Source organism: Stegodyphus dumicola, chromosome 10, assembly GCF_044657685.1.
Source record: "Stegodyphus dumicola isolate Sdum_Otavi_A_Nest chromosome 10, ASM4465768v1".
In the NCBI taxonomy this organism is placed as follows: domain Eukaryota; kingdom Metazoa; phylum Arthropoda; class Arachnida; order Araneae; family Eresidae; genus Stegodyphus; species Stegodyphus dumicola.
The window spans coordinates 71385619-71406672 of record NC_140777.1 but is presented as its reverse complement, the minus strand read 5'-3'; the positions used below and the strand labels follow the sequence as shown (position 1 = coordinate 71406672).

General features: G+C 32.7%; 1 protein-coding gene across 2 annotated transcripts in view; it reads right to left on the bottom strand.

Moving 5' to 3' along the window:
* Positions 1–4065: 4065 nt before the first annotated feature.
* Positions 4066–21054, bottom strand: part of LOC118185278 (uncharacterized) — a 35402-nt gene continuing 18413 nt past the window's right edge. Inside the window, exons 2-3 of one of the 2 annotated variants that reach the window (XM_035355120.2) lie at positions 14909–15398; positions 4066–4732 (exon numbers count right to left, since the gene is read on the bottom strand). In XM_035355120.2, the coding sequence (XP_035211011.1) occupies positions 4669–4732; positions 14909–15398 (554 nt within the window). In that variant the 3' untranslated portion in view covers positions 4066–4668. The other variant, XM_035355121.2, reaches the window with a different exon arrangement.

Here is a 21054-nt window from a genome sequence, read left to right as displayed (position 1 = left end):
TTATGCTGCTCGCAGACGACGCATTTCGATTGCAGTGCCACTAGTTTGCATACTGCAGTTTTACTCAGCAATTCTTATTTGACAACATATTCAAATTTTATAGAGATTGGCTTGTAGAGACATTAGATTTATTTGGAAGTAAGAGACATGAAAAATGTACAATACCCTCGCCAGGACTCGAATCTTGGACCTCTCGAATGCGCGCCGAGTGTGCTGATCACTACACCACCAAGGCATGCTAAGAAGGCGGCAGAAACACCTTATATACTCCTCTTTTAAATGGCGACTGGGAATTAGCTGGGGCCACTGGGAATTAGCGACTGGGGGCGACCAGTCGCCAAATCCTGGTGGTGGAGAATCATCATCCGCTACCTTTTTATTATTCGGGCGTCACTGCAGGGATATTAGATAATTTTTGTGCTGGAGACGTGAGAAATGAGCAATGCCCTCGCCGGGAATCTCGAATACGCACCAAGTACACCAGAAGGCATGCTAAGAAGGCGGGAGAAATAGCTTATAGGCTTATTCTTGAACGAGTTATCGCTATTTTTGAGATGTTCCCTAACTGTTTGGAAACCGGTGATTTATATATCAATTAATACGTAATAAATCTGACATAAATTGACTTTCAGTTTTAAAAGAATTGCAACTTTAAACAGTCCATTAATTGCAATAAATATGAGCATGACAAGATGAAGAAAGTTTCACAATTTGGGACGATTAGCATCAATTAAATTTAAATAAGATAACTTTAACAGATCTGTTTTTCTCCTGCAGTATAACCCGAAACTTGACCTGACACTGAATACGAACGCAGTTTTCTTAGAAATACCCTTCATGGAAAGACTTTAAATCGCATGCAATTTAGGTAACTTTTCCCATTATTCATATTTTGAGTAGCATATAGAAATATACTATTTCACGTTCGATTTAAAACATATATGTCGCATGTCAAAGACATCTAACTATAAAAGCATATCATTCGGTTCAATATTAAAATTTCAGAAGCATTTAAATGATTGTCTGGAAAAATATTTTTGCAGTTGTGGTCATTTTATTTTGGAAGAGACAGGCAGGGACTAATTTGTAATTCTCGCATATGTAATTTTGTTTTAATCAAGATACGCATAATTTTATTTATTGAAATTTTGTATTATTTATAATTGTTGTTCCTAAAATTATTCTTATTTATGTTAAATAATTATATGTAGAAACTAAATCATAATAACTTCTTTTTAAACTTTGCAATGTTTTGAAAAAATAAGAGGCACCTTTTGTCATTTCTAGTTGTAAATGTGAACTGTAGAAATGCTAGTTTAACATTTTATGCTATCAAAGCGTTCAACTCTCATTTACACACCGCAGCGGACTCAAACGAACAGACTCCATATTACAAATTTACGACTTACAGATATATCTCGCATATTTGGGAAGAAAGAACTGATTAATCTCGCAACTGCCGAAGAATAAAGCTATCGATTACAAAGAGGGTAGATAAGACCAAACAAATTAGAAAACATAATTCAATTCGGTTATTTCTTTCAAATCAATTTTCTTTGTGATTTTATGTGCTGATCTCCATTCTTCACCACCACCGGAATGTTCTTTAAATTAGAAATTTTAATTCGAATGACTAGAAATCTCTGATGTTATTCTTGAATTTCGTTTACCAAAAACAGAGGTTTAAATTTAGTTTTCAATCTAAGTCAAACAAAAATCAGAGAGCTCCAAATTTACTGAGTCGGAAAATGAGAAACCAGTGCACATTTCGTTTAAAAAATGGTTGCATCTTTACAGTCATTGTAACTTTGTATAATTACGTGGTGAAGCGATGAATTCTCATCTCTCCACAGCTGAGATCTCTTCGACGAACATCCCTTCTTAACTGCTGGAGAAAACTTCAGTAAAGTACCATATTGAATGTCTGACTGTTGGGAGGGAATCCTCTGTGCACACTTTGTACATCCATCAGGTTTATTTTGGAGGAGAAAATGGGTGAAAATGAACAATGATTTCGCTTGGATTCTAGCTCCGAACTTCTATATTGTCAGCCGTCTATATTGTTCTTTAAGTTACATCCAGAACGTATGCAGCAAAAAACGTGAAACTCCTCATATGTGGCTAAGACGCAGTCTCTAAATCCGGGAGGTGCAAAATCATTGTACAGAACACTTTAATTCGGGCGTTCCTTGTACCATAGATTAAGTCTTTATTGAAGGCAAGAAACTGAAGAAACTCTCAATATCCTAGTCGGGATTTGACTTCCAGATCTCTCGGCTGCTACCTGGATGATCCTTCAATTATACCACTAAGGCATGCGGAGGGCGAAACGGAGGGAGAAAAATCCCTTACATCTTGTCTTCATATTAAAAAGAAGTATCAGTACTGTTTGCATTTCTCTCTTAACCTTCCGTACCCTGTCTGGTTTGAGGATTTTAAAATCCTCCAAAGTGAGATTTGTAACTTTATGTCACAGTCATAGCTACATTTGTTCCTGAGGCCGAAATCTCAGAACTAATTGTCCTTAGACTACAATTAGGCTTGGACACGTAAAAGCGCTAAATTAAAAGACTTATAGGAAGTATTGGAGTATTCCAGTCACAGCACAAGAGTTAGGATACGTGTATTAATGCAGAAGAGGGCTGCGCTTTGAAGAAGATAGGAAACAATTTCAAATAGGTTTCCAAATTTTCAATGGATTTATTTGATTATTTTTTTCAAACACATATCAAAAATTTTAGGAAGCTTATAATGTTGTGTATTCTTATCTATCGCAAAATGTACACGACGCTGAAGATTCTTTAGTGATTCACCACCAAGTCTCTTATAATACTACAAAATCAGTAGAACGGTATATCTTCATTAATTCAAATAAAGTTTAACGGTCGGCATTAACTGCAACTTAACTGTCGGAATCAACCATTTTTTATCTTAGACAACAATTTTTGCTTAAATTTAAAGGTAATCAATAACTTAAAATTGATGAAGTTAAGTATAGCCTAGCGGCTTAACAGCTTAACTATCGCGCAAGCTGGCTGTGACTCGAAGCCGGCGTAAACGAGCTTAATGGCATGAATAACTTAACGCAGCAGCATGCTAATCGCTAGAGAAATCAAGTTAGCAATGTTGTCTTCAAACAGGCGGAACACGCTCTGATTTTACCCTCCAAAATCTTCCTTTAAATACGTCTTTCGTCTTGCCTAAATTGAATATCTAGCGTGCTGGAAACTTGCATTCTGTAAGGGAAATGAAATGAAGGTTGAAAGGTAAGGTACTTAAAATAAAGGGTTAAGAAATTAAATGATACACTGCAAGCTTTATAAAATGGTATAAATTCTGCTAATTCAAGTGAATTATTTATTTTTTAGTAAGTTTAAATTCGATCATTTCAGATTATCTAATAATATAGAAGAAATGCGTTTAAGTGTCGATTAGTCTAAAAGTAGGATTAAATTAATTTATTATATAAAATCCGGGAAAGTATCCACTTTTTATTAAAATGTATGTACGGAAGATTTTTGAATTCAAATCTTGAACTTTGTAGTCATTTATCGTCATATCTTGCATTCTTAGGCAAATTATAGCTATCAATAAACAATGTAATTGATACACATCTTAAATACAGATAGTGAGTGCAATGATTTTTTAGCTTATGTATCTGAATTAGCATTAACAATTTTAAACGTGTTTCTAGGTTTATACATAGCTTGTTTTAATTGGATTCAACTCTTAGCAAGCTTTAATAGCTTGCTTTAATTCAAGAAATGAATTAATTATTATTTGAAAGTAACAGGATTTGCATCAAATATTAATGCTCAGATTGAATTTTTATTCGGTAATTTTCTTACTATACGAACGAAAATCAATAATTATCATTTAATTTCATGTTTTAAAATTTAAATAATGTTGTTTCATTACTTATTAAAACCATGTAAAGTAGATAAAATAAAGCAAATTTCGATAAGTATATCAGTATGCATTTCAAAATGCTGAAACACTGCATTCTACATTTAAAGTGCATCAACTATCTGTATGTTTATTTATTTTTGCCATTTATGTTCATCATTTTAAATAAAAGTACACTTTATTGAAGAATACAGGACAATACAAAGTAACACAACATTCTAAAATAAATAACGGATGATAATGTAAGAGTCCTTTGTGATGGTTTTCAAAATATATAGTCATGTAATATTCGAACAGTGGCAAAGTGTAAAATAGTTTAACTTTTTCACATAATTTCTGAACAATATACATCAAATTTTCGGAAATATGAATTTGTGCTACCTCCACAAGGAATTCGAACGAAAGGTTCTAGAGTTCTGTGATATAACAACTCGAGGAAAACTGTCTAGAACTTTCTCAAGCTCTTCGCTTCCATCAAGTTCAGCATCCAAAGATCTGCAATCATATTCAGGCATATTCTGAAAGGCTGATGGTTGTCCTTGAAATGGCTCTTTGACTTGTAACTGTGAGGATTGAAACTGAGGCCATAACTCATCATCACTATCATCAAGCAATACTTCATCCTCGCTTTCAGTGCAAGTCTCAACATTCTGTCCAATATCGTATTTGTAGGGTATCTTCAGCCACCTAATAATGAGAAATCCAACAATAGCAAAGAGCACGAAGGAAAAGAAAGAAGCGACGCCAATAACTATATATTGGTTATACACGGGGTCGATGGAGGGATCTATAAGTGAAGCAGCTGTTGACCAGTTCTTCGCTGATTCTGCAAAAAAGACAATTCCATTATTAAAAACTAAACCATTTGTTGCAGGTTGTTGCTTTTAAATCACAGATAATTTTTATATAGTTCTTTAGCAATTACCATGATGATTAAAGCTGTCGAGTGAATTTAAACATATGTTTTCTAAAGCAATACTCTCACTCAATACTTAAGCCTTTTCCCGCTCTCAAGAAATGTTTAACCAACATTCATACCCGCTTCAGTGTTCGCACTATAGTAACAGACTGCGAGACAACTCATGACACGCTATGGAAACACAGAAGCTAATCTTTGCCACATGATCTTAAATTTCGTATTTTACTACGGGCTGGAAACCGTTGTTCTAAAAATGAGAGACATACATTAGCAATCATTAGCAGTTATTTATTTCTTCTGTCATGATATAAGATATTTTTCCTTTATTAAATATAGTTTTCATAGCTTTATGAAATTTTGATGAGATTATGAATTACAGGCATACCTTAAATTACTGCGGGTAGATTCCATACGTTCAAATACAGAAGGTGCTCACTGCAACTTGTTATTTGAAATGAGAAATATCGTATGCTACTCTTAAATCTATTCTTCTTTCAAAATGTCGCATGTAAAGCAGCTGTGGATTGAAGGATAAGTGTTTGTGCTTTTCGAAAAGAAATAATCCTATTACATACTTCAAAAACGTTGTGAAATGCATGGTATTAAAACTTCTAGTCGCAAAATGAGCAGCATTATTAATCTGAAAGGGGAAAACCACAAATCATCACTTCTTCCTAGAAAATGACTCCTAACATACACTCGAAAAAGGTACGTACTGTTTCTAATGTTTCAAAAGTTAAATCTTTGGTAACAAGAGTAAATCATCCAAAGCATAAATCACAGGCCTATAGTTTCAAACAAAAGATCAAAAATTTAAAAAAAAATCCTGTTTACAATTTAGCATTAATTAAACGGCCTCGAAATAGTTCTAAAAATATGTTAACACCGCCTGCAAATATCGCAAAAAAATCGAGACGCAAGTTTATTCTGTCCAGTGCATTTAAATATTAGGTTTACCTAACACAGTACGACCCATTATAAAGCTATGTTTACATTTTCTTATCATTTGGGAGTTCACGCGCTCTAAAATAGTATTCGAGAGTTTTTCGTTAGTGTTTCAAGTCTATCAACCGTTTAGTGTAAGGAGTCCAGTTTGGGGCTTTGTATTTAACAGTTGGTTTTTAATCTTTCTTTACGGATAAACCCTTGTAGCATTTTTTCAAGAACAAGAAACTGGAGCTTTTCTGTTCGATTGAGAATTTCAAAATGATTATATTTTTATTGATTCCAATTTGAACTAAATAATGAAGAAATTTTTTGCAGTTTAAATACCTGTTTACGTATTAAATGTATAAAGTTTATTCGCATATTCTAAGAAAGTATTTATGCGATAAAGAATTTTAACAATAAACAAATTAAATTATAGACTTAAAAAGACTAAAATAACAGACTCAGTATTATGAGTATAGCATTTTGAAGATTTAAAGGTAAATACATGGCCACAATCAGAATTCTTTTATGTTAGACCATTATTTAAATTTAATATAATAACAAAAGAAAAATTTGAAATAATCAGGGAATTATCAGATTGTCATACAGGAAATGTAGCATGCAAAGTATAAGCAAGAAATGTAGTATGCAAAACATCACAGATGAATCAACTTGACGCAGGATTGTCATCAACTTTTGATTTCTAAATATACGCAATATTAGCAAAGATCAATTGAAAGGAGGTATCTCTGTATACTGAACTTTATTTTACACCTTACAACTTCCCAAAATATGAATCGATATTCGTCATCGGATATCAAATGGCGCTTCTAGTGGCGTCTAAATATCGATATATAATCGCGACTAATGGCAGACTTCACTTTTTTTAAAGGTTTCTAACTTCTTTGGTCATTAAAAGACCATCTTTTGACAATCATCCGCTTACCTCTGTTGCCTTAATCACACTATCGATAAAACGCGAGAAGTGGGGAAATGTAGAATTCTAAACAAAGGCAACACACATGCTTCACATTTCAAAATTTCTTGGAACCATTAACAACAAAAGAAGCAACAATCCTCCAGTTCTGCAGTTATTCTGAGAAGATATCAAAGGCAGACGATATAATCATTACGAAAGTCATTTTGGATTTAGAGACAATTTCCTTGCAAATAGCTTTCGATTCTGTGAAAAATCGTGAACAAGAACTGTATTATTTTCTCTTGATGAAATCTAATAAATCATTTTCTTTGCGTTTTACGAAAAGATTTATTTGTAGAATATTTGTGCATTTTATGAGAATAAAATAAAATGAATATTCTATTGTAACTGATTTCATGTTAATTGCATTTTTAATTGAGAAAGAGAGTAAAACTTCATTATCGAAAATAATGGAGGCCACAAATTTCCAGAAATCCAGAATTTGTGTTTTTCTCTGCAGTCTATTTGTATGTATTTGTCATAATGTAAAAAGTTAAATTTTCTTTCTTTATAGAAATTTATTTCAATGAATAATTAATTTTTCTTTTCTTTTTATAGAAGTTCATTTCAATAACAATCGTTTGAAGAATGCATGTTTTGCATTTCATTTGCAGAAAGGAATGTAGTTTTGTTTAGAAAAATAAATGTGAAACATGTATTCTTCAAAAAGAATAAAAAATTAAACAATGAAATTAATTTAATTTGACTATATGGAAAATGTATTTCTGTTTCAACTAAGATGAATCAATTAAATTTACTTTCTTTACATAAGAAGGGTTGGTTTAGTTAGCATATTAATGTTAATTTATTAAGCCAGGGAAGGTTCTTTAAACTGTATTCCGCGGAACTCTGGGAGTGCATGGAAATCCTTTAGGAACCGAAACCACAAAAATTTGAAGGAATTTTTAAATGTCATAGGAACAGCAAAATTACACATCTAAAATCATTTATTAAATAATACTGCTTTTGCTTTTATTACATTGAAAATTTTAATTCTATTTATACTTAATTTAATAACTTGTGTTTAAATTGTTCAGTAAAAATTATAATGAAATAATAATTTGCTTTTCATTCTTCGTATAAAGTATTCTCAACATCGATAAAAGTTCAATATTTTTTCCTTGGAATAGGATTTTACAAGAATAAAAATGTGTAGTTTTGTGGGTTACTCGAGTCGAGAAAATTTGCAGATCACTATTCTTATATTAAACTATTTTTATTATTATTCCGTTAAAGTAAACAGAAAAATTGTTTTTATTTGCATAAAAATTATATAATCAATTTATATTCAGCTAAATTAAATTAAACTGTTATTTTTAAACAAATAAATGAGAAAAGCCTAATGCATGTTATTAAAATTTTCACTTTTATAATTTTATCATTTTAATGAGTATTTATCATTTTAATGAGAAACGTCAGACAGGGACATGCATATTGCTTCTTTTGTTAAATTAAAGGATAATAAAAAGGTACTGAATGCAATTACACAGCACACTGTAAGACAAAAATTATTTTTGGTTAGCAAGAACTGGCATGACATTAAAAAGCTTATTTAGCAAGTTTCTGTAATTTGCATGGCTTAAGCAAAGGAAGCCTTATATACAGCATGTTTTGCTTCTCTTGTATGTACTTCTGCTTAATATTCAAAAGCTGTTATACCTGCGATTAAATTTCATGCCGAACTCATTAATTACTCTAAATTAAATTCATATACTCGCTCTTTCAGATCATTGGCAATTCAATATCGTTATGAAAAATAGATGAAAAGTATAAAATATTTTTACTTTAAAAATTTTATTAAGTCATGCAAGTGCATGTTATTTATATATTATTTATTGTGTTTATATATAATTACGACATGTAGCGATAAGTCGCCCAGGGGATGTAGTGGTTAGGAAAGTCTACTACAGTACCGAAGGGCCCGGTTACCAATCCCGGAGAGGACATGGCTGTTGGTAAATGTATTGTGTCGGTGTACCATGGCGGCACCCTAAATATGCAGCGAGCCAAAGGTCCTCTCGTGTGGATTGGTGGAAGAAGAGAGGAGTGGGAGATCCCCGGATCCCTCGTCTGGGGGGCTTTCCTTAAAACTGGGGGTGAAAAATAGAAGTCCAACCTCTCTTTGTAGTAGGCTCTGGCGACTGTTGTTCCATGAAACATGGACAAGACAACAACAGCAACATGTTGTGATAAGGGAAGCTTTTAAGAATTTTAGCTCACAGCCACGTTAAAATTATTTCCTACCTATGCAGAATGTTTCATTTATGTATTTCATAAAAGAAGTTATTATATGTCGTGAAATTATAACTTATTATTAATTTGATAAAATTTACGAATATGTAATCTAAGAAATCCTTTTACACATATAATGAAATAACTGTTTCACTCGTGGAGTGACAGATAAGCGAAAGTTATTTCACCTCAACTTATGTGTTAGAAGATATGTAGGGGTTAGTATAATACTGGATCACTTTTATTCGATTACGATGTACGCAGGCTATCTGCCTAAGGAGTTCGGGAAGGCTTTTCTAAGAAAAACTGGTTCGTAATCAAGTTGCACATAGGAAAATCCAGAGAACATCCATGCAGTCATCCTATTCGCTGGAATTCGATCCACGTGCTACTGGTCGGCCTCTTTCAGATTATACACTGGTATAATGTGTGGAAGGGTTTGAATAAGTCTATATGTGCACTGCACAGTCTTTAATAGCCGCTTTAGGAAAAGCTAAGTAAACTATGGCTATGTGGTCTGTAAGCACATCAAGTGAAAGCACATCTTTCTTATCACTTAGTTTGCTCTGATGTGGTGATTTGAGAAATATGCGGACTTCATTAACTAAGGGAGAGGGGACATAAATCATATTAGAAAATTATTCCTTTAAGGTGCTGAAGTCTGCCGCATTCCTGTGAAAAATCTCGATATATTACATGATTTAAACTTGGTCTTCGTGAAAACAAAGGGAATTAGATATCAGAAGAAGTCAGAGTTGCTCAAGTCTCAGTGTCGTTGGCGCACAGCTTCCGCAGTTTCAACTAGCAGATTGTTATGTTCCGAATTTTTCTTTCATTATACATGAGTCATTATTAGTTCGATAAAATTACAAAATCTGGAAAGCTGGCTGTTTGGTTGGATAAGTGACATTGACGAAGCATGCGAGAAGGTTTTTCAAAAGCTATTTTTTGGAGGACAATCTTTTTGAAGACTAGAAGGAGTTGTAATATCCTAGCTAAACTAGAGTTCCTTGGAAGCTAGAATACTGAAGAAATGTGTAGCGACTGTTCGCTGAGTTCTTGTAAGTAACAAGTACAAAGAAGGGTTAAATTACCTTTTATTCCAACTCAAAATGAATGAACAAATTGACCGTACAATGAGCCTCCACTTGAGCTTTAACTCCAAATAGAAAATATAGAACTAGTGTAATCTAAGACTGAATGAAATTATCCACCCGAAGCTGCACAAAATCAACTCATGGAGTCGGCCCTTTATTTAAAGATCACCATCGTATATTAGCAGGCAAGTAGAAGTACGGCCGTAGAACAGTAACCTTAGACTAATAGCAATAACGTGGCTGACAGGCAGAACACGCTCTTCTTCTGAAGTGAGCGAAAATTCAGCATAAATAATCGTTTCTACCTCATTTGTATAAATCGTATTTCTGAAAACTCATTCTGATAGGGAAAGGTAGGCGTGAAAATAGGACGTATAGGAAAGGCTTGTTCCAAAATAAAAATAACTATTAGAAAATTGAAGTAAAACTCTACAGAGTAATTAGATGTGAAAATATATTTTTAATCTTTACCTATAGGGTGCTTATAGAAATCGCAATATGCTCTTTTATTTAAATATTGATACTAAATAAGAAATTTAAATTTAAAAAATCTCTTGAAGTAAGTTGAAGAATTTTTGGAAAATAGTTTTAATACTATACATGAACAACGTAAATAAAGCCTCTAGCCTCTTTCTGTGAACACCTCATATATTTGAATTCCAACTCTCTCTCAAAAAAAGTATGAAAGTTTTCAGATTTTATATTGCGCACAAAAGAGTGTTTTTTTAAAGTTTTGTGTTTTACCTTTATTTATTAAATATCATGTTCTTCGCACTTAAACCATAAAATTCAATTCAACAGTAATACCGCAAAATAATTTTAAAAGAGCATATCTTTAGAATTTCCAATAAACAGTCTGGTGCGCTGGAGATAATTTTTTTTTTCGTACAGTGTAGCCATTGTTCGCTTTCAAATCGTTGATTTTGTTTATCAAAATTTCTTTATAGTCTTACAAAAAATATGAAATAGATAATAAAACAAATTCCAAATTTGGTCTTCTAGATGCCCATATTCGACTGGAGGACTACGTTATTCAAAATTGGATGGCTCTAGGTACCGATGTTTTTTCACAGTGCAAGAAACATGAAAACATTCTTGCAGATTCTTCATTATTTAATTTCTTTAAATGTAATGCAGGACTCTAATATTTGGTGGCAACAATTTGAAAAGTGAAATGCCATTTACAGTAAACCGATAGAAAATGCCATAACGAAATTAATAGTTCTTCTAGGCAAATTGTCCCTTTGGGCTAAAACAAAAAATTCAGTAAACTGAATAATATGAAGAATTACAAAAATTCAGTCACCATATAAAAAGGAATTTATACAAAATTTTAACATTTAATGAACTGTTGATAAAGTTCTAGACATACCATGTGTTGTATTTTAAATTTTTTTATATCGTTTCAGGAGACGTTTTAAGAATCCGAGCATTATTTACCTGCAAAATTTTAATTAGTTGCGTCAATTTATTTAAAATATAACTTCATTTATTAAAAAAAGCAAAAGCAAATTGCTTTCAGTTTTTGAATTAGAATACTATTTAATAAATTAATTATATAATATATAAAATGATAATAATAACGCTTACCGTTCTCATAAACTTCACGGGGTTCTCGCATCTTGAACGTATCCATTCTTTAACAAAAATATTCATACAAGTCTTGGTACGAATTTTGAATGCTTAAGATAAAAACATTAAGTGAAACGTCTAGCGTTCTTTATGACGCTGCCATTCTTTTGTATATGAACAAAATTTATGTATTTTAAATTGAGATACTGAGTCACAAATATCACGTTTTCTTTATCAAACTTTTTTATCATTTACTATATGATCATTGGCTGATAACTTTGTAATCATCCCTAAAAGAAAACAGTAATCAAGTAAAATCTGATAATATCCTTAAGCTGCGTAATCGTACCTTTATACGCTTATTTTTATTTGATCTTTTAAATAGAAACATGGACGGTTACAACATTAGAACCATTATTCTGATGTTATAACGGTCCATGTTTAATGTGTTTAACTAGAATGTATCTCAAAGGAAAGCATTTAGAAAGTATAACTATGGTCTGTAACACTGCTATTGATGTGAAGCTATGTCACTATAATTATGGATTTGTTAACTTTTTAGGTTGTAATTACAGCAAGTGATAAAAGTTTCAGTTGCTCTTTTTAAGAAGTTATTAGAATGCAAATAATAGTTATTTATTTTATGTTCATAACGTTTAAGATTAAATATGATATGGTTACGTATACTTTGAAATAATTGCACTGTTAATGCACCGATCCCTATGATCGTTTATACAGGGTGTCTCAAAAGGCTGCTGCTGAACTTAAAATGCTGGTCTGTTATACCATGAGAAACAAGATTTACATAGATACTTGTGTCCGAAAATGAGTATAGCCAGCGCTAGAGAGTAATATTCGCAAGCGCAGAGGAGAAAGAAAGGATGTCGATGAAGTTGTTAATACGACATTTTTTAAAGAACATAATTAAATCATAGGAGATGTTCAAAATTCCTTCCATTGACCACAATGCATGCTTCATACCATTGATGCAAAGATTCACTGACACGTGTCCCCGCATCCACGATCCTGGCGACGAGATATATGTCTGAGTACACAATGGAGCTCATGTATCCCCACAGGTAGAAATCCAAAGCAATCACGTCAGGGGATCGCCCATGCGACTGGTCCACCTCTGCCAATGGAGTGATTAGGATATGTCCTATCGAGGTATTCCCGTACAGTGCTGCTAAAATGTGCAGGCGCTCCATCATGCTGAAGCCAGATGTTTCGGTGTATAGCTGCTGGGACGCCATCCATGAGATCTGGAAACACCCACAAAATGTCACACAAGATGTCCGAAAAGATATGAGTTAGTAAACCGATTCATTCTTCTCTTGCAACGATCTGGCCTGAAAGGATCACACTTCCCACTCTCACATAAGCTTGCCAACACTGCCCTCTAGAAGTCGCCCTTCGCTTCGGATACAAGTTCCTATGTAAATCTAATTTGTCATTTTATGACAGACCAGCATGCTGAGTTTAGTAATGACCTTTTGAGACATCCTGTATAGTATGCAATGGAATTCATTTCAATGTCCAATAGATGTAACAGGTATTATTTTTATTACAAAATAAGAATGTCGTGTCTCAATTTTGTTGATCAACGTAATGTCATTTTCTAACTACCACATTAAACAAAATAAAATATTTTAGTATGCATTCAAATAAAATTCTGAATGATTGTCTTTCAGTTTATGATTTAAGGTGAAACTCTTGTTGGCAGTGTTCCGAAATTCGTTCCTATGATTGAATTCTACAGTAATATGCACATTAGTTTAAATATAAGACGATATCTTAACTTTTAAAAATACTTTGAAAAACTATACCTGTCTTATAAACGCAGCCTAAGATTTTAAAAAATGTATTAATATAATTTCCTTAAATTCAGGTAAAACAATCGTCCTTAAATTTATTTATGGTATGCTATTTAAATTTTTTTTTTTGTGAGATGCCCTCAGTACATTAAGTTTATAGGTAAGATTTTATAACATTTGGATCAATACATAAATAATATTTGTATGTCTCTTAGCCACTTACCACTTATGCATCCATTTTCAATCCCAAGGGTGAAGACAGTGAACAAGCTGCATGCATTTTCTGTATATTTCATATTTCATTCTTGTATGCGCATCACCACCCTTTTTAATTAATTTATTAAATTGCAATAAGTCAATAATTTGAGTAGGAGATGAGATCCACGAGGATATATCATAGTCTCTTATTCTAGCAACAGTACAGCAACAGCACTTATCTACTCACGAGACATGGGAAGATACACATACCCGTAAGTTCCCTTTTTTACTTCCAAAAACTGTTATCAGAAAGCAATAAATGAATAGAAATTTGATACAACTAGATGTTTTATTATTTAAAGTAGCGCAATTTATGTCTTTACATATTGGATCTCTTCAATACTGTGGATCATTTCACATATTATTGGCCTGAATGGTAATGAAATGGCTGATGCGTACTTCAATGACTTTAACCATTGGCACCTTGACGTTTTTGGAGATTTACTCGAGAGTTAAATCTACTGTTGCATCTTCCTGTTATTCTCTTCTGGCTCATGACTGGTACCTTGGCCAAGTAGTCGGGAGGTGCTATTGCCTTTGGAGATAATCGTATTCAGCAGAGTACTTTGACGAGGCTGAAACGCCTTAAATTTGACCGGGGAAATAATCTCTATCTTATCATCCCATCTGTAGATCATCCCATCTGTAGGAAATACAGATCATCCCATCTGTAGGATCATCTACGGATCATCCCATCTGTAGTAAATGTAATTCTGATCATTTCCCTCCTGAACATCTTCTCACCGGTTTGGGACTTATGAAAGAGGACCTGTTGAAAAGACCTACCTTCGATTTGGATTTATTGACAGTTCTTGGGCTCATGGGTCTGTCTAACTTAATAGGTAACCAGTTAAGATCAACAACAACAACAATGCCTTTCTTATATTATACTTACAGAAACAACATATTTTACCACAAATTACTTACACACGTTTCTCTGATATTTCTCTACTCCAGTGCATATAAAGTAGTTTTTAAAATTTTATTTATTAAATGTACGAAACACTGTTGAATATCTCAATTTTGGGCAATTCATATCGTTGGAGATACTGTTATATCTCACATACGTATGGCTAGTTATTGTAATACGGTACAGAAATGAACGATTCATATTAAAAGCTTATATATCATTCTGTTGTCATGTACAGTTTAATTCCAATATTTCTTAATTTGAACACATTCTCAAATTTTAAATAATTACCGGGATAAACCACTGTTATGCATTTCTGCTGTGTTATTCTGAATGGCAGTTTCATAGCTTGGTGGTAATTCTTCATTAGACTGACTTCTACTCTTGGCAGCTCCTATCTTTCTTCGCAGCCAGTTTAGAAATCTATTTCGTGATGCTTCTTCAGAATCAGCAACTCCATCTGACACAACCGTGTCGTAGTCTGGAGGATTATCGTTTACAGGGGGTCTTGAATCATCACCAATGAACGAAAGATTGAAAATTCCACCAGCATGTTCAGATCTGCTGGATTCTAAAGTCGATAAATGAGAAATTACTAACGCATATACGCAACGAAGAACGAAACCTCCTATAAATCCTCCAAGGAAAGCCATTCCAACTAGATAAAATGTGTAGCTGTTTGGATTTACGCGCATCTTTATAAATCCATTCGTGCGATTGTCCCAGGTCCATTCTGTTTCATTTGTCCTTGAAACTGTCAGTGTAGAATTACTAAAATTACCTAGATGGAAGTAAAAATCAGTGATTAATTGCAACCGCTTTTTTGAAAGCCTGAAAGAAAAAAAAAATTAATAACATTTAATGATAACTAAAATTATAACCAAGCATCAAGAACTGTAATAAAAATAGAAGCTTTAATCTAGAACATGAAACACCTAAAATTCTTTTACATAAATATATCCTACTTAATGTATACAGCAATATCTGACACTCTTCGCTATTATAAAGTAAACTGATATCACTTAGAAACCTGGACTAACAATTTAATTTGTGCTGCACTAACAATTTAATTTAAGGCTAACCAGGCTGACTCAACAACCTACCGGGCGATATACTTATTAAATGGCCAAAAAGGTGTATCAGTAACTCAGCGTAACAGCAAGGACAAAATAGTAACGTGCGCTGGCTAGCGTAATCACGCTCGGAATAGACTACCCGTTTCATTTGATTTTATACTCATTGCACTTAACTTTAAATTTGCATCCTGGCGAGGAAATGCGAGGAAAAAATGAGAAGTTCAGGAAAGGTATTAAACTTAAAATAATTTGTTATGCAAATTAAGGGAAACCTTACAATATATGTAAATAAAAATTTCCTTCTTAAGCCTTCATATATTCCTTTTGTTTGTTCTAGACCTGTAGAAGTTGAGTAAAGCAAGGAGAAAAGTGACTGTGTATTATAGCTTAACAATCTTCTGCAGCTCCTCGAAACGAGAGACATAAGAAACATTAGTTAATATATAAGAAAATATTATCGAAAACATTTAGTTGCAATTCGTGATGCAACTAAATGTTGCACGAAGTGTTTAATGCCGAAAGATGCGCGGTTTTTGAGCAAAGGAATATCTGTAATTGCCTAGCTATCTGATTTAAAGATAAAATAAAGCAATATATACATATATATATATATTGCTTTTAAATTCAAAAATAGATTTAAAGCGATATATATATGTGGGAACTGTAACTGTTAACTAAGGATTATGTAAGAGCGCCATCTAGATTAGGGTGTGGTCAGATGAGATGAGACGTGAACGAGAATGAGGACAGACGTGTCCAAAATGTTCTTTCATAATTTCTGTTCTTTCCAAATTATCGATTCAAAATCCGTCAAAATGGTATACACACGTCGGTGAAGTTCAGCAAGTGATCAATTCAACATACCAACGGAGTATCACTACAACCCCATTCGAACTCATGTTTGGAACTAAAATGAAATCTGCTAATCATGATGAAATTACAGAGCTGTTAAATGCAGAGATGCAGTCAGGTTTCGTCAACACTCGTGAGGATCTTCGAAAGGAAGCTAAACAACAGATTTTGAAAGTCCAGGCTGAAAATCGTAAAACTTACAATCTGCGACGTAAACCATCCCGTAAGTTCATGATCTAGTAGCAATCAAGCGTACACAATATGGACCTGGTCTTAAACTGAAACCCAAGTTTCTCGGACCCTATAAAATCGTGAAAATCAAGCCAAATGATACTTACTTTTCTTTTCATTCTAATGTAAATAAATAAATCCTAGTTTAACTTAATGAGTTGTAGTTATTCTTATCATCAATCCTTCCCCATATTTTGGTGTCAGAAGTTTCGATTCCGTGCTCATAGTTGGATTGTGCAATTTGGATTACTAACGTTCACCCAAACGGATTACAGGTGAGCAATTAACATTTACCTATTTCATTTTGACTGTATAATTGTTTCAAGTAATAACCATGTCTTCAGAAGAAAATTTTGAAAAGTTAAAACGAAAGCATAGTATTGAAAAAAGCAGTACTACGAAACTAATTTCAAAAATTGATGTTGCTTTAGCAGATGAAAATGTTACATGTGATATCTTAGACGAACATCTAGAAGTTTTAATAGAGAAAATGAATAAACTAAAGTGCTTAGATAGTCAAATTGAACATTTCATTGATGTAAACTTAATTGAGGAAGAAGTAAACACTAGTACTGATTACCAAGAAAAATGTCTTAGGTATACTAACAAACTTAAACGTTTATTGAAACAGAAAGTGAGTTTTGCTATCTCATCGACATCTGAAAAACTGTTAAGTACTCCGAATGACAGTTTAAATTTACCCTCTTCAGTTAAACTTCCTAAGTTAACAATCAAACCGTATTCAGGAGACCCAAAATTGTGGAATGAATTCTGGAATTCGTTCGAAACCACTATCGATCAAAATGATTCCCTTTCGAAAATTGAAAAGTTTGCCTATTTAAAAACATATTTGACTGGAGAAGCTTTAAGTGTAGTATCTGGTTTTCAATTAACTGATAAAAATTACGACAATTGTGTAAAATTACTTAAAGATCGTTTAGGTCGAAAAGATATCATAATTGATTCTTTTATGAGTAAACTTGCAAAGTGTTAAGAACTCTTCAAATGTTCCAAATTTGAGAAAGTTATATGATGAGCTCTATATAGCTATACGAAATTTAGATTCACTGCAAGAGGATTCAAAATCCTATGGTCCACTTTTGATTTCATTTGTTCTAAATTTATTACTAGAAAATCTTGTTTTAGATTTTAAGCGAAACATATAATCAAATTGCGATGTAACAATTTCTGACCTTTTTTCTTTTTTAAAGTGCGAAATTCAATCTCGTGAATCTACATTTTTAGCTTTACGTGACAGAAAAGGTTTCTCAGCAAATTCCAGTAATTACCAGTCATCTAAATGTTATAATTGTAATGGATTTGGTCATTTATCTAAGTTTTGTTCCGACAAACATCGCTGACCCAAATGTTTATCTTGTGGAAATTTCGGTCATAAATCATTTACTTGTATTAAGAAAACTCCGAAGCAAATTGACAAAAACAACAGTCCAATATCTGAAAAAACGAATGCTGTCACATCATATAATTTCAGATAAAGGATCAGCATTTACTTCCAAAGATTTTCAAAATTATTGTTCAACCAACAATATACAGCACATTCTAATTACTACAGGACTTCCTCGTCCCAATGGACAAATTGAAAGATTGAATTCTTTCATAATTTCTGTTCTTTCCAAATTATCGATTCAAAATCCGTCAAAATGGTATACACACGTCGGTGAAGTTCAGCAAGTGATCAATTCAACATACCAACGGAGTATCACTACAACCCCATTCGAACTCATGTTTGGAACTAAAATGAAATCTGCTAATCATGATGAAATTACAGAGCTGTTAAATGCAGAGATGCAGTCAGGTTTCGTCAACACTCGTGAGGATCTTCGAAAGGAAGCTAAACAACAGATTTTGAAAGTCCAGGCTGAAAATCGTAAAACTTACAATCTGCGACGTAAACCATCCCGTAAGTTCATGATCTAGTAGCAATCAAGCGTACACAATATGGACCTGGTCTTAAACTGAAACCCAAGTTTCTCGGACCCTATAAAATCGTGAAAATCAAGCCAAATGATACTTACTTTTCTTTTCATTCTAATGTAAATAAATAAATCCTAGTTTAACTTAATGAGTTGTAGTTATTCTTATCATCAATCCTTCCCCATATTTTGGTGTCAGAAGTTTCGATTCCGTGCTCATAGTTGGATTGTGCAATTTGGATTACTAACGTTCACCCAAACGGATTACAGGTGAGCAATTAACATTTACCTATTTCATTTTGACTGTATAATTGTTTCAAGTAATAACCATGTCTTCAGAAGAAAATTTTGAAAAGTTAAAACGAAAGCATAGTATTGAAAAAAGCAGTACTACGAAACTAATTTCAAAAATTGATGTTGCTTTAGCAGATGAAAATGTTACATGTGATATCTTAGACGAACATCTAGAAGTTTTAATAGAGAAAATGAATAAACTAAAGTGCTTAGATAGTCAAATTGAACATTTCATTGATGTAAACTTAATTGAGGAAGAAGTAAACACTAGTACTGATTACCAAGAAAAATGTCTTAGGTATACTAACAAACTTAAACGTTTATTGAAACAGAAAGTGAGTTTTGCTATCTCATCGACATCTGAAAAACTGTTAAGTACCCCGAATGACAGTTTAAATTTACCCTCTTCAGTTAAACTTCCTAAGTTAACAATCAAACCGTATTCAGGAGACCCAAAATTGTGGAATGAATTCTGGAATTCGTTCGAAACCACTATCGATCAAAATGATTCCCTTTCGAAAATTGAAAAGTTTGCCTATTTAAAAACATATTTGACTGGAGAAGCTTTAAGTGTAGTATCTGGTTTTCAATTAACTGATAAAAATTACGACAATTGTGTAAAATTACTTAAAGATCGTTTAGGTCGAAAAGATATCATAATTGATTCTTTTATGAGTAAACTTGCAAAGTGTTAAGAACTCTTCAAATGTTCCAAATTTGAGAAAGTTATATGATGAGCTCTATATAGCTATACGAAATTTAGATTCACTGCAAGAGGATTCAAAATCCTATGGTCCACTTTTGATTTCATTTGTTCTAAATTTATTACTAGAAAATCTTGTTTTAGATTTTAAGCGAAACACATAATCAAATTGCGATGTAACAATTTCTGACCTTTTTTCTTTTTTAAAGTGCGAAATTCAATCTCGTGAATCTACATTTTTAGCTTTACGTGACAGAAAAGGTTTCTCAGCAAATTCCAGTAATTACCAGTCATCTAAATGTTATAATTGTAATGGATTTGGTCATTTATCTAAGTTTTGTTCCGACAAACATCGCTGACCCAAATGTTTATCTTGTGGAAATTTCGATCATAAATCATTTACTTGTATTAAGAAAACTCCGAAGCAAATTGACAAAAACAACAGTCCAATATCTGAAAAAACGAATGCTGTCACATCATATAATTTCAGATAAAGGATCAGCATTTACTTCCAAAGATTTTCAAAATTATTGTTCAACCAACAATATACAGCACATTCTAATTACTACAGGACTTCCTCGTCCCAATGGACAAATTGAAAGATTGAATTCTTTCATAATTTCTGTTCTTTCCAAATTATCGATTCAAAATCCGTCAAAATGGTATACACACGTCGGTGAAGTTCAGCAAGTGATCAATTCAACATACCAACGGAGTATCACTACAACCCCATTCGAACTCATGTTTGGAACTAAAATGAAATCTGCTAATCATGATGAAATTACAGAGCTGTTAAATGCAGAGATCCAGTCAGATTTCGTCAACACTCGTGAGGATCTTCGAAAGGAAGCTAAACAACAGAAACAACAGAAAGCTAAACAACAGAAGTCCAGGCTGAAAATCGTAAAACTTACAATCTGCGATGTAAACCATCCCGTAAGTTCATGATCTAGTAGCAATCAAGCATACACAATATGGACCTGGTCTTAAACTGAAACCCAAGTTTCTCGGATCCTATAAAATCGTGAAAATCAAGCCAAATAACACTTACTTTTCTTTTCATTCTAATGTAAATAAATAAATCCTAGTTTGATTTCATGAGTTGTAGTTATGCTTATCATCAATCCTTCCCCATATATATATATATAGCTATCTGATTTAAAGCAATATATATATATACATTGCTTTAAATCAGATAGCTAGGCAATTACAGATATTCTTTTGCTCAAATACCGCGCATCTTTCAGCATTAAACACTTTAAAAAACTGCTTTAAGTGAAGAAAGCTTTAAGTTTTATGAATTGAAAAATAATAATATATTTAATAATTTTAAATAAATATTGTGTA